The sequence below is a fragment of the Hakea prostrata genome, chromosome 7 (assembly GCF_041222555.1).
Source record: "Hakea prostrata isolate BN-2017 chromosome 7, UWA_Hpros_2, whole genome shotgun sequence".
Lineage (NCBI taxonomy): Eukaryota > Viridiplantae > Streptophyta > Magnoliopsida > Proteales > Proteaceae > Hakea > Hakea prostrata.
Window position 1 is genome coordinate 36,416,724 of NC_142606.1, and position 22,039 is coordinate 36,438,762.

Genomic DNA, 22,039 nt, shown 5'->3' on the forward strand with positions numbered 1-22,039 from the left:
TTATTATGTTCGGGATTGCTATTTTGGGCGATTAGACGGCTGTGGAAACGTGCGGGATTCAGGTCTGAAGTGCTGTTAATGATATGGAACCTTTTCTCTTCTATTCTTGGTGATTCTGGTTAAGGTAATGAATCTCCATCTGCAATTCTCTTCTTTTTAACCTCTAATTGATATGAACCCATCCCCTTTTGTTAGTGGTTACCCAATCGATTTGTTGTACTCCCTTTCCAATGTTCTTGATGAGATCCTGTCCAGAAACAAATCCCTGTATTTGTTAATGGATAGATCCAGTCAAGGGGAGAGTTTCTGGGTAATCCATTTTTGATGATTGTTAGTTTTCCCTTCACCTATTGTCTTTTGGAGTGTTAGATTCAAGACTTAGGCCATGATCACTCGAAATCCAGATTGAAAACGGATGATCAGAAGCCTGAGTTTCGGATTGAAACTCTCTGTTTTTTTGGGGCGGTCACTAGTAGCGGTCACTCAACCTAAGCGACCGGCTCAAGCGACCGGCCGGTTTCCAGTGTCTGTGTAAGTTTGATTTTGGATTTGTTTGGACTCTTGACTCTTATATATTCTTGTAACCCTATGCCTAGGTGTTCTCTGTTTCAAGTAAAAGTCTTATAATAGTTTCTGGAATTCAAGTTAGAGGAATTTTACATAATTACAGGTAAGGACATGCATTCTTGTTTATATGCAATTACATATACATGATGATTCAGCTGTTCTATTTACTATTCTTTGATCATATAACTTGCTGTAATTGTATAAAGCATGTGAATCCTATTGTACACTTGCTGTTTTTGGTGTTCCTTGATGTACTTCATCTTTCATGATATTGCACAACTGTTCATGGTATGATAAAGAGTGATTGTAGTGTAGTTGTGATGGAAGGGGTATTCCTTTGGGATATCTTAGCTTGGGATATCAGAAGGCTGTGGAATGGGACACATGCCTGCTGATGTCTCCAGCACTATCATGATTACTGGATGACATACTTAGGAGTGTCTAGAATTGCATGGCTAGGTACCCCACATGCTATTACCCTTTCGGCGGGGAATTGAAGCTGGTGACCCGTGACAATGGTGGCGTGACTATGTTTCATCCTACGCGGTAACCAGTCCGTGCGGAGACTCGGTGGTCCACTATTGGTCATGTAATGGTAGGGTTGCATATGTTAGGGTTGGGCTCATGGACGTCCAAGACGGACCGGGTGTCGTGAGGAGTCATGAGAGCATCCGCCCCAATAATATGTGGATGACTATAGGGTTAAGGAGTGGAGTCCAACAGCGGTGCCGGTCCGTGAGGGTTCTCACTCCTAGGTTGCGAAGGATGCTGAACCGGTTGGTTGGTGCCATAGGGAAGTATCTGGACTCCATATAGTATGTTACCATTATGACTTGCATTGGATTAGAAACCCCGACATGCGCCGGTACTCATTGCCAATGGTCGTGGTGAGAGAGTGTTGACTTAACCCCCACCATGGTTTGAGAGCCGGTGTGGACCTACCCCTTTGCCCGGGATCCCTCGAGGTAACCAGTCCTTGCCGGATCGGTGATGAGACTTACCCAGAGGAGGGCTGGTGTATATCTTAAAGCATGTCAGCTATTAGAGACTTGCATAGTTAGATCTTAGTAGCATTCATATTTCGCATACCATCCATATCATTTCATCTGTGCATTCGTGGATTGTATTGACATATATATGAGAATTGCTTGTTCCTTCGGGTTCGTTGGAACTCATTCCTTTCATTGTATGTATTATATAAACTGTCGATGGTTGCACAACGTCGGAAGTTAGAGATGATTTGTATGAATGAGCCTTCTCGTATGAAGCTGATGTGACCGCGTGATACATGAACTTGCAGAGCATGAAGCCTCCTGAAGATGCGTGTGAGCGCTTATAGCAACCATTGATGGCCGACGAAGACAGATTGCCAGGATTGTTATGATCGTAGGGAGAAAGATTGGAGGACATCCTTGCTTGTTAATTTAGAAAACCCGTCTTTAGATTTAGAAAAGAAAACCAGAGAGAAGATTATTTAGTTATTTATTTTGCTTCCGCTGAACTCGATGTTACATTTGATTCTTGATTCTTTCCTTTGATTATTTCTTGGATATTTATCGGAGTATTTGAACTCCTATAACCTTTTTATTAATTATTGCACTATTCTTGCTCTTGATTATCTGTATTTGTATTTATTATCGTTGATAGACTAAAACCATGGATCCTGTGACGGTTCGCACCCACGGGTTGTCGGGCGGTTAACCGGGCCCGGCGGGCGGGGTGTGACAATACCATCATACATCTTCAATTTGATGGTGCCAATTCCAACAATCTCCAAGGCATGATGATTTCCCATGTATACATACCCTGTAGAGATAGGTTCATAAGTGTGAAATCAATATCTGCGAGAGGTCATTTGCCATGTTGTTCCCGAATCCAAGATCCAAGCATCAGTGAGCTTCTATCTATCTTTGGATACCGTTGCTACTTCGCTGTAAAGAATATATCTTTCAACAACGCACCCTTAAGATGTTTCTGCTTTATCTACACCCTTTTTGAATTGACACTCATTTTTGAAGTGTCACATTCTGCCACAATTATAGCACTTGATATTCTTTTTACCCTTGGATTTTGATCTCCCTTGTTTGTGACTCCCACTGGAGTCATGTTCCATTGACCTTCCTTGCGTCATAGACAGAGCTTCTGCTTGTTGTGAGCTTGCCTGTCTATCTTCCCTACTTTTTCATTTATTTTCTATTTCAAGAATTGCAGCACGGACATCATCAAATATCAGATAATCAGAGAGGATATTACTAGTAAATTGATGATGACTTGGTCATATGAATCTGGAAGACTTTGAAGTAAAATTTCAGCACGTTCTTGTGGCGTAATATTATGTCACAACGTTAAAAGTTGAGAACATAACGAAGTTAGAGTATGTATGTGCTCTGTAACTAATGTAGATTCTGACATCCGTGAGGTTTATAACTTTCTCTTCAAGAAAATTTTGTTGTGGAGTGTCTTGGCTTCATACAATTTGATGAGATGATCCCAAACCTCCTTAGCAATTTTTTTTCTTTTCTATGCCCGCTAAAATATCATCAGATAATGCCAGATGCAAATTGGAAATGGTTATTGCATCTATTCTGATACCACTTTTGGGTTATGAAAAACCCACCGAATAGAGCAATCAACAAATAAGAGAAAAAAAGAACACAAGAATTTACGTGAAAAACCATTAAAGGAAAAAACCATGCAAGAGAGAAAACTTCACTATCGATAAAGAATTATACAAGAGGGGAGATTTTGGGATGAATTACATGTGGAGGGGAAACATCTTTTTATAGCTTCTCCCCATTCCACCTTCTCCCACATCTAGTCGAACTAGGACTAAAACTCTCAACAAACTCCCACTTCTTTTCGATGTGAGATAACAACTTTCACTTCTACCATATGTGAGACTAAGACTTTCAACAAATTTTCCTTTTTCTATGTTTGGTGGTTTCCAGTGGCGGACTCACCAACCGGGGGCATCCCCCCATTTTTATAAAAAAAAAAAGCATGTAATATCTCCTTGTTTTTCTCATTTTCTTGTAAAATACCAGTATTTGCCCCCCCCCCCAATATTGGAAACAAATTTAAACGTTAAGATGAAGGATTTATTTGTCATTCTAATTTTCTATCTAAGGGTTATATTTAAAATCCAAGTTTTAAGGAGGAAACTATTAACTCTCAATTGGAAACTAAATTTCTCCCTAAAATTTCTCCCAAATTAGAAACTAAATTTCTCCCTAAAATTTCTCCCAATTGGAAACTAAATTTCTCCCAATTAGAAAGTAAATTTCTCCCTAAAATTTCTCTCTACTTATTCTCTTTTTTTCCTATTCATTCTCTCATTCTCTCATCTTCTCTAACTTTAGAGACTAAAGTTTTACAACTTCTTTTATCCTGGAATCCGGATCTTCTCCACACGATTACAACCACTCAACCAGGTATTTTTAATTAATGTCTCTCTTTTTTCGGTTTAATCTTCTCTTTTTTTCTTAGGCTTTGCTTTCCTTTTGCTAAGTTTGGCTACCATTAATACACTATTCGAGTGTTTTATTTTTATTTTCCCCCCATTTTTTGCTAAAGATTAAATCTACATTAAACTGGAAAAATATAAAGAATGATTAGTGAAAATTAAATTCACCTTCTTCAACTAAAAACAGGTAAACAATCGGAAATGATAAAATTAGATTAATCTGATCGATTTCATAATCAAACAATGAATAATAAATGGGAAATTTATAACACCTCCTTGAGTTACTTCTTAAAATTAATACAACTCTTGAATCATCCAACTTATCAATCATATAGGAAATCTGGTGAAAAGATATTGATGACACTAGTTGTGGTTAGGATTTAGGAATCATAATTAAATACTAATGTAAGCAAGTTTAACTTTTGAAAAAGACAAGAATAACTTTGAACGAAAAATCTTATGCTCGCTTCTTTATCTTTCATTAACATATGTAAATCCTCACAAAACTTAAGAAAGGTTCATAAATAATGTATTTAAAACTTAGAATGTAGAGATAATATTTGATAAAAAACTAAAAACTAACTAGGAAAACTTAGCAATAATATTTCATTATTGCTGCTTTTTTTATTAAATTAATTATTTTTATTTGTGGTTGATTTGAATTTATTAAGTTTATTATGCATTAAATAATATTATTCCATTATTGTAAAAAAAAAATATTACAGTTTTAGGCATAAATTAATTATATACACTTATTAGTGATAGTGGTTAATTTTGAAATACAATGAAATTTTTAGAAAAACTTGAGAGGCCTATAGGAGAAGAAAATAAAAGAATTCAAAGAGATTTGAATTTTTCTTTTTTTTTTTAATAGTAGATCAATGAATCTTTTTTATGTTTATTTATTTCGTGGTTGATTACAAGTTTAGGAGAAGGTTTTTATTCAACTTTTCAAATTTAACAATTAATCAAATCAAATGGATATAGGAGAACGAGCTACTTCTACGACTTCCTTGGGAGTGAATCAAGTGCTGCAGTCGTCAAAAGTAGAATGATTTGTTTAACCATGGGAAAGAAGTCTACCATTGATTCTTTCTTCAAAAGAAAGGGCGTTGAGAATGACATGGTTCATGCATCATTGCCTACCTCTATTTCTGAGACCTCAACTCGTGAAAAACGTCCTAACAGTCTCCAATACCTGAAAGCGAGCAAAATAATGATTTTGATCGTGATCCAGGGTTGAGAAAACAAATTTCGGATTATCCAGTTGATCAACATGATGAAATTAGGCATTGTTACCTTAAAGCTGGGCCATATCAGCCTATTCTTCAAGAGTATCAAAAATCTGGGCCATCAAGTCATCCTTGACGTTTTCAATCTTCGTGGTTTAAGGTTCATCCTTTTTTGTTAGAGTATTCTCCTTTTAAAGATGCAGTATTTTATTTGCCATGTTTTCTTTTTCAATAAGCCTGGAGCGAACTCTAGACAAGGGACATTCACTATTGATGGATTTAAAAATTTGAAAGAAAGTGGGTGGAAAAAAGTGTGGTTTAATAAATCATGTGGGAAGGCAAATCAACTCATGCCACAAAGTTGCTCAAAAAGATTGTACAAACTTAATGAAACAAAATCAATATATTGATTTGATGATTGGAAATTATACATCTCAAGAGATTGAAAACAATCAACTGCATTTGAAAGCCTCAATTGATGTGATTAGATTGCTTGTGTCTCAAGGTTGTGCTCTTAGAGGTCATGATGAGAGCAAATATTTGTCCAATAGGGGAAATTTTATTGAATTCTTAAAGTTGATAGCTTCCTACAATGATAAAGTTGCAGTAGTTGTGTTGGATAATGCTCCTCAAAATACATCGTATACATCACCTAAGATACAAAAAGAGATTTTACATATTATAGCAAATAGAGTGAAGAAGAAAATTTGTAAAGAGATTGGTGATGCAAAGTTTTGCTTAATAGTGGATGAATCTCGTGATGAATCTAAAAGAGAGCAGATGGCTATCGTTTTAAGGTTTGTTGACAAAGAGGGATTTGTACAAGAGCGTGTTTTTGATCTTGTTCATATTTCAGATACAAAGGCCTTGATTTTGAAGACCGCTATCTTTTCTACCCTTTCTCATCATGGGCTTAACATTCATAATATTCGAGGCCACGGATATGCTGGAGCAAGTAACATGCAAGGTGAGTGGAATGGGTTACAAGCCTTAGTAGTTACCGACTGTCTACATGCCTATTATGTCCACTATTTTGCTCATCGTTTGCAATTGGCATTAGTTGCAACTTCTAGAAGTGTTGATCCAATTGAGAAATTTTTCTCAAAATTGGTGTTTATTATCAATCTTGCTAGTGCCTCCAGTAAGCGAAATGATGAGTTAAAAGTTGCTCATGCTTTTGAAATTGCATACTTGATCTCCATTGATGAACTTGAAACTGGAAGTGGGCTAAATCAGATTGGACCTTTATAACATCCTGGGGATACTCGTTGGGGTTCTCATTTGAGATCTATTTCAAGTTTGATAAGTATGTATGGTGCTACATGTGAGGTCTTGATCACCATGAGTATTAATGGGACTACTTCATTGCAGAGAGTTGAAGCAGATTCAGCATACGATACATTGGCCTCCTTTGATTTTGTTATGATTTTGCATCTAATGCAAAAAATTATGAACATCACTGATTTGCTTTGTCAAGCTTTGCAGCGGAAGTCTGAAGACATTTTAAATGCTATTCAACTTGTGTCCACTACAAAAAAACTTATTCAAGAAATGAGAGATGTTGGATGGGATGAGCTTTTGACTAATGTGATATCTTTTTGTGAAAATTGTAATATTGATGTCCCTAACATGAGTGTTCAGTTTGTTGGAAGGAATGGTCGAGCTTGCAAGCAACATGATGATTTTACAGTTGAACAACATTATCGAGCAAATATTTTTTGTGCTACAATTGATAACTAGTTGAATGAGTTAAATAGTAGATTCAATGAGCATGTTATAGAGTTGCTTACTCTTAGTTCTTCTTTGAATCCTAGAAGCGGATGCGAGAATTTTAGAATTGATGATATTTACAAACTTGTAGCTAAATATTATCCTCAAGATTTTATTGAGCATGAGAAAGATCACTTGAAAGTATAGTTACGACACTATGAGATTGATGTAGTCAAAGATCCAGATTATTCGAACATGTCAACCATTAGTAGTTTGTGTTAGTGGTTGGTGAGGTCAACAAAATCTGACATTTACCCACTTATTTATCGGTTAATCAAACTATTGATTACTCTTCCCATTTCTACTGCAACTTGAACGAAACATTTTTCCTTCATGAAGATTATTAAGACTGATTTGCGAAACAGGATGGATGATGATTTTCTCACAGATTCTATGATGTTATATATTGAAAGAGAAATTGCAGAGAAAATCAGTATATAATCAATTATTGAGGATTTTCGCGATCTCAAAGATCGTCGAGTTCCATTTTGAGACACTTGTTTTGTGACTTTTCACTTATTATTGTATTTTAAGAATTTAATATAGATTTTGAAGTATTATCAGTACACTTTCGTTTATGAATATTAGTACTAAAAATTTCGTAATTATTGTCCACCCCTGGTGGTTTCCTCCACTCAATTCTGTAAATATTTATTGTTTAAACTCTTGATGTATTTCTCTTTTTATCTAACATAAGTTGTACTTATATCAAAATACTTTTTACAAAGTAAAAGATTGTAGTATGAGAATTTTAAAAATATAATAAATATTGAGTCATAATTTATGTGTACCTTCACTACATTCTCAGAGGGGTAATTGTAAACAAGATTTTGTCCTTCACCATGAGGCGACTCGAACTTTAGCCTTACTTTTTTTTTTTTTTTTTTTGGTATAAACTTTATCCTTACTTGGAGGTATTATTTTATGAACTGAGCCACCTCTTGAGGCTATACTCAATAATTTACAGACTTTGGAAATATATATCTGTTAACTTACGAAAACAGATACGTCCGATAACATTGGGAGCTAGGCCCTTAAAAATAGTGTGAGATTTACACTCGTACGCCTCACACTGGTTAACTTTGAATGCCTGCGAAAGTGTCAAATTAAAAAAATAATTTCGAAAATGAAGATGTTAAAAAATTTGGATTTTTTTCATGAAAAGTAGAGAACAGAACACCACTGAAAACGGATAAATAGCTGAAGAGGAGTCGGGCTTCCTTCTGAAAACAGAGCAACCGATTTTTCAACTACGCGCCACGCAAACGTTAGTCACATCATCATCTTCATCTTCATCCATGGCTTCCTTGGGTAGTTCTTCTCGTCTTCTATCGTCGACTCCCACTACCAAAGCTTTCTCAGTTCCTCTTCGTTCTCTCTCTTCTCTCAAATGTTCCCGATCTTCTTTTCTTCTGCCTATTTTGGAACTCCACCAGGTTAGTATTTGTGTATCATCTCTCTTTGACTTGTTGCTTTAGTCATCTCAATTTTCTCTTTGATGCCTCAGAAGTTTCAGAGAAGGTCGATGGTTAGCACCCCAAATGCCGGAAGTACAGTAGTCACCCCAACTTGCCTTGTGTCTGAACCTGAACAATTGAGAAGTGCCAGACAAGACATCAAAGAGCTTCTCAAGACCACATTTTGCCATCCCATTTTGGTAATCTCATCTGCTGGAGTTAATTGAACTTTCAGAGGCTTTAGTTTCAACGTTTGATTTTTGGTTTTGATTATTGGTTCGTCACAAGGGTTTACTTTTACTTTTATTCATGCTTGGTTACATTTAATTTGGTTACTAGAGAATGCTTAGAGAATTGTTTATGTACTCTTTCTTTTTTGTTTCTGAAGCATATCAGATTGTGGCTAATCTTTATGGGTTATCTATAGGAAAATTGATGAGATGCAGAGCCATTCTGCTGCTCCAAGGCCTCTCTTGAATTAGAATATCCATTTCCACCTGTATAAAATCATTTAGGAAAAGAGCAACTATCTGTTATTTTCTAGAGTGGCAATTGATCAAAATTAAGTTTTGGATCCATATACCGATTGGGGATTGGTGTACAGTGTGATTCATCTATATGGTTCAGTGAAAGATTCAGAATGCTTGTCTTTCACTATCTGGAGGACTCTTCTGACTTGTGCAATTATTGGAAAACCACTTCCCATAGACCGTTTTACAGATGAGGTGGGTGGACTTGGTAACATGTTGGTAAGTGTCAGGTTTTGTCAATATTAGTCCTGTCCTGAAAATGGAATAGGAAAATATTGTTGCACATCTTATAAATCTCTTGGCATGCACAACGGATATTGGGCGATTCTTTAAACATAGAATTTATCAGAACTCTGGGGAAGTTGGTAGCTCGAAACTTTTGTGCCTAGATATTTTTTTTTAAGATGTGTTATAGCACATTGTCTTTTTTAGGGAGTCACATAGTTGTGGACCAAGTCCTGCCTGTTCTTTCAGGTCTAGATTCAATTCCAGGCTATTACATGGAAAAGGTTTGATCAATTAGTTGAGTCCTGGGTAGGTTTAGTACTGTATTATGAAAGAATCCAAACATCATGAGAGGATTGAAGAAAATTGGAAGCCAATACCATGCATAGATAAAAGGAACAAACTGGCCAAGTTAAAACCTGAACCTGTCAACATTTATTGCTCTGACTCAATTTAGTGCTGTTTACAAGACTTAGATCTTGGATCGTCTAAGGTCTGAGTTGGAGGAGTCTTCAGGTTTTCATGATGAGGTAGGATTTATGATGATATTACTCCTCTGTCTAATTTGTTTGTTGGTCTTTTGGAATTGGTGGGGGATGTATTTCATACCTAACCAAGGTTGTTACAGTGAATGTGGAACAACAATATGCAAACAGAGAATCTGTTATTTTTAAATTTAGATTGCATGCTCTTTTACCATGCAGTTAGCACTTATTGGGTAGTTAGAAGCTTTAAGAAACAAACTACCATTAAGAATTAAAAGATGTAAAATTCTCTGTTTTATGAATATGAGAAGGTTTGAACTATAGATTAGCCATAAAAAAGGATGAGGAGCAAAAGGATGCAAGAATTATTGGCAAAGAAACCATTGGTACATTTATCCATGTCCAGACTATCAGCTCCTGCCTATCATAAGCTTTGAAGCATCTAGTTTTAAATGTAAGATATCATACTTCCAATGCATTTTAAGGATTTGAAAGCCTCAAGCAACATTGGGTTTTTGAGGGAGAACTTGAAGACTGCTAATTAATCAAGTGCAGGGAGGAAACTGCTGTAATGGTGGAGTAGCACTCCATATTTGTTTCATTTGACTTGTGTGATGTTTCTTTTAGATTTTCTCCCATCTATTTTCAAATTTTAGGGGTGATTGCTTTCTCTAGGGCTGCTGGCTTGAGGATATGGTTCAAGTTTGAGGAAGGCCACTTCATGCAAACAATTCTGAGTTGATACCAAATTCAATCCACCCTCTACCCCATGTACAACCCATTCTATCTATCTCCAAATTGGATTCAGTACCAAATCCAGTCCATCCTCTACCCGATGTAAAACTGCTTCTATCTATATTCAATTCAGATGGTTCAACCACTTTCTGCATCCAAGAGTAGTCCAAAAGAGTGATAAGGCTCATGGTGAGAACTTGTTTTAATTGTTCTGAATTTGGAAATTTATGTTCTAAATTTACAAAAGTATAACTCTGTTACACTGAGAGCCTGTTCCAAGACCAAGCCAAAGAACAGTAGGTCACAACTGAACAACTTACCATTGTGTCAAGGTCCCTCCTAATGAAAACGATAGCTATATAATTATGAATCTATTTTCTTAGAAATATTCTGGAGATATGTTACAGTGAGTGTCTTGCTTGAGTGTTTATTTTTCTGATGTTTGAGGTTTCATTTTAAGGCTCTTTTTGGTATGAATTATCATTCTCAATTATGAGAGTTTTTTATTATTTTAAATTGTTTGGCATCTATTATCAGTTTTATTTTTATTTAAAATAATAGAAAAACCTCCAAAATCCATTATAGACTTTTTGTCTATTATGGATTATGGTGAGAATTTCATTATCTTCATTTATGTGCAAGTTTACTTAAAGTTTTATAGTTAACATGAGGGTAAAATAGTCAATACACATTCTTTTATAAAAACCATACTTTTCTCCCCTTTTCTCACTTGCTCACTATCATTTTCTAACAAATTTTTATTTTGACACCAAACTTTTTTTCATTTCATAATTTATTTTCGACAAAATTCACCAAACATTTTTCATTCTTGACCAATAATGAATTCACATACTTATTTCTTTTAAATAGGCATAATAGAGAATGAGAATTGATACCAAAAAGAGCCTAAGACATCTTCAAGATTTTTTGCACTAAGTTCTTTTTTCTTTTCTTTTCTTCTTTCTTTCTTTCTTTCTTTCTTTTTTTTTTTTTTTCCAATTTAAAAGAACAAGAAGCTATTTGAAATTTACTCCTTTTGTCTTATTAGTTAGGAGACTGTTGTTTGCTAATGGCCATGGCGTTCATAAGATAAATAGTGATGTTTGTTAAAACTGAAAAAGTTGTTGGCACTTACAAGAGATTGGACCTTAAATAAACACTAGGTAGCTATGGCAGTCCTCCACAAATGAATGTAGCAAGAGGATCACATGTAGGGATAAAACAGAATATCAAATTTCTTGCACTTCTTTCTGCATATGATGAAAGGAATAAAAGTGCTCTGACCACCTGGCCTGCAGTTACGCTTCTTACTGAATCACTTCGGGATTACCAGCAAGGGATTTTACGGCTTCAACATTGCAGCTCATCCAAATTCATCACTTAATCAAGAACCAGAAATAGCAACTATATATCTAGAACCTTTACTATGAGGAAAATACTACTAAGAAAAGAAGCAATAAAAACATAACTATCTAGAAGTTGTGCAGGAGGGAATCTAGAAGCTAACGAAATAGAAATTCCAAAAATAGAAACTACTAACTCATTCTTTTTTTATCTGGGTAGAAAAACTACTGACTTTCGATGCTTCTTTTGTATGAAACTCATAACGTAAAAATATAATTTTGTAAGACGGCCTCATTGACATCTTCTCAGTAAATCTTCTGTCAAACTGTCTCTCCATGTAATTAGTACACATGTCACCACTCATGTGACAGAATCAGATCAGATTCTGGTTTGTGGACTGAAATCTTCCTGCACCTTTCTTTGTTCATGACCTGGATGTCCTTGAACTGAACTGCATCAATAACAAAAGATACCAGATCTCCTAATACATTGAATCCTTAGCAGCTGCTAACTTAGGTACAATATTCACTTAGTTGGATGCGTCATTCTTTATCTCCATGGATTTTGCATGACTCTATATTTTGTGGAATGCCTATCCAGTTTCTATGGCTATTACTTGGAAACTAAATGTGGTAGATGTGGTTATGTGAAAATTATGGCCTTTTTTGCCAAGGGAAATCAATGCTAAAACAAAATACTATAAACAGATTCCAGTGCTACCACAAACTATCATAAAAGGTGCAGGTCGGACTCTCTCTTGGATGACTAGACTGCAGCTTGGGACTGTTTATCTAGGTGTTTTGTTGCTAAATTTGCATCTCATATGATGGGACTATTCTAAGAAGACATAGGATCCGTGGATTGGTGTATTCTAGGTGGTAGAAATCTGAATGGTGAAAGAAAAGGACAAACACTGAGATGATACTCTAATTCATATTTTTTGTATATTTTTATACCATAGGTTCGACTGGGGTGGCATGACTCTGGAACCTATGATAAGAATATTGAAGAGTGGCCACAACGAGGTGGAGCTAATGGAAGTTTGAGATTTGAAGTAGAACTTAAACATGCAGCTAATGCTGGTAATGATTCTCCATTGTCGTGCATGTCATTATCTGGCAGATGACAGCCCTTCTCATAAGTAGTGCTTTCAGGTCTTGTAAATGCTTTAAAGCTTCTTCAGCCTATCAAAGACAAGTATCCAAGTGTGACATATGCAGATCTTTTCCAGTTGGCCAGTGCAACAGCAGTGGAGGTCCATGCTTTTATTTTATAGTCAGAGTTAATATTCTGGGGAATAAGAGATTTTAGTTACAGAATCCTTGATGAATTTCAGGATGCTGGAGGCCCCAAAATCCCCATGAAATATGGACGGTTTGATGTATCTGGACCTGAGCAATGTCCACCAGAAGGGAAGCTACCTGGTAAGATAAGCATTCTCAATGGGCTTTGGCATGACTGTGTTGATAAAAGAATCTTTTAACTGACATTATTTGTATCCTCTCTGTGACTAATTTCCTTCCTCATTGGGGTACACAAATGAGAATTTAGTAAGTTAATGTTACAAATGCTTGAAATGGGAACTTTGATGTGGTGTGAATGGCCTCGCAGTATACATGCAATACACTTTTAAGGATCAATTAAGGGGTAGGTTTCCATTTTGATGGATAAATCCTTGAAAGTTCTAATGGTATTACCAAACTATGGTTTGAACATGAGAAAACTTTCATTGGTCACTGCAGCTACTACCAGTCAATATTAGAATAGACACTTTTCAAAGCCAATTTGCTCTCTTCTGCTTCCTCAGAATCCAGGTCTGATGAGAGAAAGTTTCTGCAAGGAAATGAGTATTTGTAATCTGTGTTCTAATTTCTGACTTTGTGGCATAAGAATTCTTACTGGATCATGCGCTTTACTTCTTTTGCATCTTCTTCATGAGGTCTTTGGATCATGGCCTCACATTTATGTAATCTTATTTTTGTTGTGAATTATAATGTTAGATGCCGGCCCCCCTTCACCTGCTAGTCATCTACGTGACGTTTTCTACCGGATGGGGTTGGATGACAAGGTTTGTGTGATCATACTCTATCTATCATCACAACATTACATTTCACAGTTATCTCGACAGGATCCATAGAACTTTGTTCTCTTTCTTTTGCAGGAAATAGTTGCATTATCGGGTGCGCACACAGTAGGGAGGTCAAGACCAGACCGCAGTGGCTGGGGAAAACCAGAGACAAAGTACACTGTATGTATAGGTCAACATTTTCCTCTTGAAACTGTAAAATCAATAATGCAAATCAAGCATTTCATTTTAATAATTCTGAGATCTAGATTTCATCTCCAACAAACATGATGCATTATCCCTTTCTAAATGTTTAGAGATTTTTTCCAAAGGTGAATCAAACATGGATTAGTTATGTTCTTCTACTTTTACTTTTCTTCAAATCTCTTACTGCAACTTTGAAGCATCCTGTGATTTCATGTTTACTTGAGTATGCCATCAGTTAGGAAACAGGCACAAGCTGATTACTCGGTCATGTTTCCTTTAATATGATAGGCTTTTTGTTTTGTTTCCTTGAATTCTAGTCCGTCCCTGGTGTATGTTTCATGATATGGAAGGTGTGAACCCGTACTGAGCCATCCTATTGTTCATGCCATCACATGATTTCTCCTCAACTAAGGCAGTTCTATGCTGTTCATCCCCAATGCCCATAGCACTTCATCTTTTAGCCAGCCTTTGGAGGTTAGCAGTCAATTTGTTTGCTCTTTAGATTTGCTTTGGGTTGGATGTTTGTATGGTTATGGGTGCATCCACAAGATACAACTAAAATAATGCATGCATTTTTTTCTTTCTTTTGGGAATAAGATTGTGCTTCATTATTCTCTGGAGAGACCCAATCAATGAAACTTTTTATGATGCTTATCATTGGTAGAGTTTCCTAATTCTTGACTAGATTGACAGGGTCACTATTTAGAAAAGTGAGGCAAAGGAATGTTAAAAAGTCAATGAGGGTTAATAGGACAGGTTAATCATTGATTCACCAAACTGCTTGTTTTTTGGACTTGATTAGTGTATGGTAATAATGCAACATCTTAGCGAAATAAAATACAGTACAACAAGAAGATGGGAGGGCACCTGGACCCTAAGCCAGAACAACCTAAATAGTATACAGACTTAACTCTCTGTTCTGAATAACTTCAATTCATAGAATAATCTGAGCCTTCCAACACCTTGTCTGGCAGTGTCATCCAGGGAACATCCGATTTTGAAAAGGATTAAATGGATTTCTCAAACCAAGAACCTCGCTTCATTCCCGGGGGAAGATCTGCAAATATAATAAAAATCAAACTAGCAGATCCTTTAATATAGGAATCTCAAAACCTATATATATAGGTTGGTCATAGCTTCAAGCTCATCTATCCACGTAATAAGCTGTTGAAGATTTAAATGCAGTTTTCCTTGGTATGTTTGTTCTAGTAAGTGGATTGAGTACCCATGTCCAACATGTGTTGGATTAAGGTTTTCCTACGGTACAGATACTCTTGCATATGGAAACACACTTATAAATTATAATCAATTGCCTGCTTGATATTGTGGACTGCACTAGAATTTGATTCCTCATGCAAGAACTTTTCTTACTTCAACTAGATCTTTTCCTCTTCTTCTTTTTAGTTTAGTTTTATTTTATTTTATTTATTGATTGATTTTTTATTAGTTTAATTATTTTTTTTTTTGGGGGGGGGGGGGGGGCGGGCTTGGTGTGGGGTGGGGCATTCAGAAGCTGGATTTGGTACTTCAGCACTTGCTTAATTTTCTTTTTCAATTCAAATATGGCTGTGAAGTTGTATATGTCTCTAGCATTGTTCGTTTCTTGTGGATTCTTTCATTCTTTTTTCCACTTTTAGTCTAGGAAAACCTTTTTCAGCCATTCATCATTTTTCGTGGTACTTCCACTCTCTTTTTTGCACTTCAACAAAAATTGTAGGTTAGCTGAACAGTCAGTCCTGCATTTATTATGACATATTACAGAATTGCATTTATGTCATTGGTTATCCACAGAAAGATGGTCCTGGAGCACCTGGGGGACAGTCATGGACAATTCAGTGGTTAAAGTTTGATAATTCCTACTTCAAAGTATGAAACCATAAGTCCTCTCTGTTTGTAAAACTAAATTTAGATGCAGATTTCATATTTTCTGGTTGATGATTGATCCGTTTCAGGAAATAAAAGAGAAGAGAGATGCAGATCTGTTAGTTTTGCCAACTGATGCTGTTCTGTTTGAAGACCCATCGTTCAAGGTAAATGATTGAAGCCCTATTTGTCTGGACCAAAATTACAACCTGAGATGAAATTTAGCGTTGTAATGTATTTTATTTTATGAAATATGGTATGCAGGTATATGCTGAGAAATATGCAGAAGATCAGGATGCATTTTTCAAGGACTATGCTGAAGCCCATGCCAAACTCAGCAACCTCGGTGCCAAATTTGACCCTCCTGAGGTTTGTTAGTAACATTTTGCTTACAGATGAATTCTTCAAAATTTCAACTGTATATTTTTTCTTAACTTAAACCATCTAGTATTGGTTATAGTTCTTGGTAGCCTCCTAAATTCATTTTTGCAGTGGCAACTTTCTGAAATGCCCAAATATGAGTGTATTGGCATAGAGCTACTTTTAATATCTAAAATTAGTGATTTATGTGGATTTAGAATGGCTAGACAGTATTTTAGTTTATACGTGTCATATTGCCTCTTTCCATTGCCCTAAAAAGTTGCATATTCCAATATCTAACTCGTGCAGAGCTTTCAAGAAATATTGAACACTTCACCAATGATAATTTATGTACTGTTTCTGTTTCATTTCTTTGGTTTGAAGTTTCCCTAACTTTATGAGAAGTGTTTTATGACATAGGGTGAACTCAATGATTTCAAGGAACCAAAAGGATAGAAACTTTTTCATCTTGAGTTTGTGTTCTATTATTATAATAAATCGTAATCCCTGTCTCAGTGGTCATTTGGCTGGATGTTGACAGGTTAAGAACAGAAAATAGAATGGAATACATGGACTCCTGTTGTCATATGTTTGTGCATCTATTAGTTTGCATCTTTGTTTTTTCATTGCTATTTCGTTGTTGAACAAGATGGTGAAACAACTCCAAAATAGACTGGAATCTTTTTTCGGATGAATTAAAAAATTCATTACCGAAGGAAAGACAGGGGAGGGAAATATAAAGAGAACCAAGAGGGCTCAATATGTGGCACCAAGGCTTACAAAAAACCTAGAGAAGTGCACAAAGAGAAGGAAGATACAGAGCATCAGGCAATAATGGACAAAAATACAAGACCAAGTGGCCAAGCTCAACAGATCCAAACCTAGAAACTTCACTATTTATTTTTCTACTTGGCTTAGCAAGGATCACAGGTGGCAGCATATCAAATTGTAGGGGTTTCTTGACCTAGATGCTTCTGAAGTGACTTGAACAACATCCCAGGATAAAGTTGCAGTAGCATTGCCTAAGAGGGCTGTTTCAGCTGTTGCAGGACTGGCAAAGAATTCAGAAGCCCTAATATCAGAAATTTCATAAGAAGAGGTTGCAGCAGGTGTAAAATCTTCATCTTCAATGCGACCAGGGTCTTCAACAGAGTTGACTTCAGAAGCTTCGCATTGAACAGCAGCAACAACGGTAGTAGGGACATCAGGGCATAGCGAAACAGATGTTGCAGGGACAAAGGAGGAGGGATTGGTGCAGCTTTCAGCAAGGCAAGAAAGTAAGATAGAGGAACAGTAGGTGGAAGGGGGGAGAGAGAACAGGCAAACCTTCCTTCTCCCGAAGGGATTCGCCTGCTCCGGATCCCTGCTATTCTCAGAAAATAGAGTCAGAAGGAAGAGAGGGGGTGAGAGATGGAGCGTGAGAGACATAACGAGAGGGAGGGGGGATTTGATTAACGCTAAAATAGCTAACCTTTTTCTTGTCATTGAGGGTAAATTGAATAAAAAGAAGGTTGTTTCTTTTACTTAGATAGGCCACATAAAAATCTCAGCCTGGACAACAATAAAGTGACTTGCTGGCATTTGGAGTTCTTTGGAGGCATATAGCAGGAAACCTTCTTGGCATAAATTGAGCTGGCAAACCTATTAAACTACTTATTTCTTTTGGAGAGTTTAGGCCCTACAAGTCAGTTCTTAAATCCAGGAGGTTATAAGAATAAATTGACAATCTTGATTCGTTATGATAATTCCACTTCCGAGTAGCAGAGCCTTGCTCTTTTCACCCCTCTTCTCCCAGCTCCCCCCACCAAAAAATAATAATAATAAAAAAAAAAAAAAAAAGAAGTTGTGAATTTTATAATGTGCTCTAAGGCTGTGGGATAACTGCAATATAGATGAAATCCAACCTTGAAAGAGTTGTAGATCTCCAGTAAGAATTACTGATGTGGTTTGAAAAAAAATTTAGGAATACCATTTGCAGTGCTGTGAATTCAGAGTTCAGGTCTGAAGATCAGTAGGTTGGATATGCTAGCTATTTCAAAGTCACAAGGAAACTCTGAATCCAGCAGCAAGAACATTGTGCAGTCACTGTCACTTCTATTCTGAATTCATGGTAACAAGCAACTGATGATGTAAGAAACAGAAAGATTCAGCTGTTAAACTGGCTTGACTGGAGCTGGGCACCTTCATGGTTCTAAGGCTTCCCAATATTAGATTGTTGCAAAATATAGTCCACATTAACTGCAAGGTTTTCATGCTTCCTTACGTATCATGCATTAGAGCAGGTTTTCTATTCCTTCCTTTTTCAAATCCTTCTAATTTGCATTTTTCCAAGCAGCTTTTGGCACTTGCTATAGATGCATGTTTGATATCTTGGAAGAATCCCTAGACAGTTTGAAAACTAACTAGTCAGTGAACAGTTCAGATGCCGCTTTATATTCATCTAGAAGTTCTAATGGTGCTAAATCTTTTCTGACCCCAAAATGTCCCACTTTGTTGTGGTGTGTAATATTTGCTTCTTTACTTCAGTATCATTGTGGTTTCCTTCTGATATACTAAACTTTTCTCCGAATACAAAAACTGCCTTTGTTTTTTCCAGGGTTTCTCATTAGGTGATGACCCAGTGAAGCCTCAACCAGAAAAATTTGTGGCATCCAAATACTCATCTGGGAAGGTTGTAATGAAGGAAAACTTATATCTTGTTTTTCTGTTTTTCAGTAATAAAGTATGTTTTGCATCAACAGGAAAGACTCCTACAAATGGAAGTCACCTTTGCATAATGCTCGTCAATATTTACTGATCATGGTTTTCTGCAGGCTTAAGAAACAAGAACCATATTTTGTTCTTACGTGTCTTTTAGTAACAAATCAAGATGAAGCTATTTCGAAGCAATGTGAAACTCAAAGCTATTACTTGGTATTCAGAGGTGAAGGAGAAAAGAATAAATTTCAACATTTTGCATGTTTGAAATGCAGAAGGAGCTCTCAGATGCTATGAAGCAGAAGATTCGGGCAGAGTATGAAGCTGTCGGTGGAAGTCCAGATAAGCCTCTACAGTCAAACTATTTCTTAAACATCATGATTGGGGTAGCTGTTTTGGCTTTATTAACATCTCTGCTTGGTAACTAATTGAATTTCTTGTTTCTAACTTTGCTTTCTTATCAGAAATCATGTTTCTTTAATCATTTTCTTCTTCTGCTAAACACCCCCCCCCTGCTACTTCCTCCCCAAGGCCATATATGGTTGTTCAGAAACTTAAAGAGGTTATTCAAATACCAGGAAAAGAAAAAATTGAGTTTCCAAATGCAACATTGATCATGAACATTTCATTTGGAATATTTTCTTCTTGTTACTTTCCTGGACAAATGGAAGTAGCCAGGAATCAATAAGAAGGTAGAATTATTTTATTTCATGAAGAGGTCAGGTATCAGTTAAAATCCCTCTGAACACAACATGGATCAATGGTTTCCCAAGTGCTACTGTTTTGCTGTCCTTGTTAGGGCCAAGTCAAATTACAGCAACAGTCTTCATATGTATATCAGCATCAATATAGTACTCACCATGCCAATCTCGACACAATGTTAACCTGATCCATTGTGTAATTCTTGTTCAAATCCAATACTTATTAAGGTGCCCTTCCTCCCTCTCCCTATAAATACTGGAACAACACCACAAGCACTCCACGCATTCACAGGATTATTCACATCCATCCTCAAAATGCTTATTGGCTTCTTCGTTCTCTTTGTAATAATTTTTCTCTTTCTGATAAACGTGAAGGATTATGGGGATAGAGAAAAAATTTCTAGGAAATCATCGGAAGAGTTATTGTAATCAACTTTTTTTATTTTTGGAATATTGACTATTGCCCCCATGTATATAGGTTAATCACCAAGGACCCTGCCCTTTATGAAATTAATGTTTCCCTTCTCAATTCAATTCTTACAGTGCTAAGAAGCCATTATGGTTGGATGTTTAATTTATATTGTGTCTAAGAATTAAGAAGCCAAAAGACAATGTCATATTAAAGGCCAATTATTTCCTTGTATTCTTGTCATTTAAAATTTTGAAAAAGTTGGATCTTGATGAGATGAAACTAGATTTACCAAAAAATGAGAAAAATGAGATAGATTGCACTTTAATGAAAAAAAAATTGAAAAAAAAGCAAGAAAGAAAGACATCTTTATTTATTTATTTATTATTATAAAGGTAAATATCACTTACATTCCCTCTTAGTTTTTTTTTGGCCAAATTTAACTTCTTTTTTTTTTACATTTTTTTTTTATGAGGTTCATTCGGGCCAGTTTACGCGCACCACGATTACATCCTCAAATTAATGCCGCCGAATGGGTGCGAACCCAAGACCTCCCCGTGGGAGGTAGAGTCTTTAACCGCTTTACGCGCATCATTCCCTCTTAGTTGACCAAATGACATTTGGACTCCCTCTTAGTTGGATAAAATTATTTACCTCCCCTCTTAGCTTACAAAGTCACCAAACACCTCCCTATTGTTAATTTTTTTCCATTAAGTTTTATTTTTACCATTAGTACTTTTTTAAAACTCCATATGAGGGTAATGTTATTGCTAAAACCTAAAATACACTCAATTATTTTAATAGTTAAAACCCTAAATTACCCTCTATTAGTTTGTTAATAAAATTTCAAAATGCTCCTATGTTCTTTATTTAAACATTTCTTCTTCATTAGAATTAAAGAAAGAAAAAAAAAGGAAAAACAATCAAAAAAATTTAAACTTCTTAGGTTTTCTTTCCTAATGAAAGAAATGCATTTAAATTAAAAGACATAGGGGTATTTGTGGGTTTTGAAATAAAATTTATTAAGGGTAATTTAATGTTTTAATTACTAAGATAATTAATGGTATTTTGGGATTTAATAATATTAGTACTTGAAGGGAATTTAAAATTCTAACTAAAATATCTTTTTAATTTAGGGTAATTTAAGATTTAAACAAAAAACAGTAAAATTAGAATTTAATTGAAAAAACTGACAAAATAGAGATATTTGATAACTTTGTTAGGTAAGAGAGCAATTAAATGATATTATCCAACTAAAAGAGGTTCAAATGTCATTTGATCAATTAAGAGCGGTAAGTGATATTTAAGATCCTAATGGACTAAGAGACGAACACAAGTTCTTTATTTTTTTATTATAAATAAGAATTTAAAACAGTTTAGCACTTTAGATTTAGGATTAATTTTTCCCTAATCATTAAGTATTGAAATGTAATTTAATAGAAAGTATAAATTACTAATATAAAATTTCAAGGCTACTTTAGAGTTTTGAATAAATCAAAGATCTCTTGTCATCACTAACTAATAGAGCATAATGAAAGGGAAGCATCAATAATAAGAAGCAAAATTTAGAATGATTTAGTAATTTCAAAAGTATATGAAATAAAATAATAATTAAATTATAGAATAATGAGAAATAGTAACAATCTCTTTATTTTCTTTTTGGATCACGCTAATTTTCTATTGACAAATGATATTCAACGGCTTATCAAAACATTGGTTTTGGTCACCAAGTACGTTGCAATATATATAACAAAAATTTGTTCTTATTTTCTTGAACACAGTTTGAGTAACAACCCTAGAACCCTAACACTCTCCTTGTCCCACCTTTGGCATGGCAATCAACAGAAGAGAAAATTACATACGGCAACCCTGAACCTTCGTCTTTCTTGAATGTATCATTCTATTTTCAGTTTAGGTCACCTTAATATG

At 35.6% G+C, this 22,039-nt stretch overlaps 3 protein-coding genes across 5 annotated transcripts; all 3 read left to right on the plus strand.

The window, feature by feature from the left end:
* Positions 1–5,676: 5,676 nt before the first annotated feature.
* LOC149011005 (uncharacterized) lies at positions 5,677–6,513 on the plus strand. Its single transcript, XM_089162540.1, has one exon. The coding sequence runs from the start codon at positions 5,677–5,679 to the stop codon at positions 6,511–6,513; it is 837 nt and encodes a 278-aa protein (XP_089018666.1).
* Positions 6,514–6,570: 57 nt separating this feature from the next.
* LOC149011006 (uncharacterized) lies at positions 6,571–7,002 on the plus strand. Its single transcript, XM_089162542.1, has one exon. It carries the CDS (start codon positions 6,571–6,573, stop codon positions 7,000–7,002), a length of 432 nt encoding a protein of 143 aa, XP_089018668.1.
* Positions 7,003–8,212: 1,210 nt separating this feature from the next.
* On the plus strand, positions 8,213–19,906 carry TAPX (thylakoidal ascorbate peroxidase). 3 transcript variants are annotated; one of them, XM_089161627.1, is made up of 12 exons: positions 8,213–8,468; positions 8,543–8,689; positions 12,770–12,890; positions 12,963–13,063; positions 13,145–13,232; positions 13,809–13,876; positions 13,970–14,056; positions 15,872–15,946; positions 16,033–16,110; positions 16,208–16,312; positions 18,900–18,974; positions 19,276–19,906. In XM_089161627.1, exons 1-12 carry the CDS (start codon positions 8,331–8,333, stop codon positions 19,426–19,428), a joined length of 1,236 nt encoding a protein of 411 aa, XP_089017753.1. In that variant the 5' UTR covers positions 8,213–8,330; the 3' UTR covers positions 19,429–19,906. The 3 variants fall into 3 exon arrangements, with proteins under 3 accessions (XP_089017753.1, XP_089017752.1, XP_089017754.1); XM_089161626.1 differs by having other exon boundaries at positions 8,214–8,468; positions 8,540–8,689; positions 19,276–19,894; XM_089161628.1 differs by having other exon boundaries at positions 8,214–8,468; positions 8,540–8,689; positions 19,117–19,356.
* Positions 19,907–22,039: the final 2,133 nt, after the last annotated feature.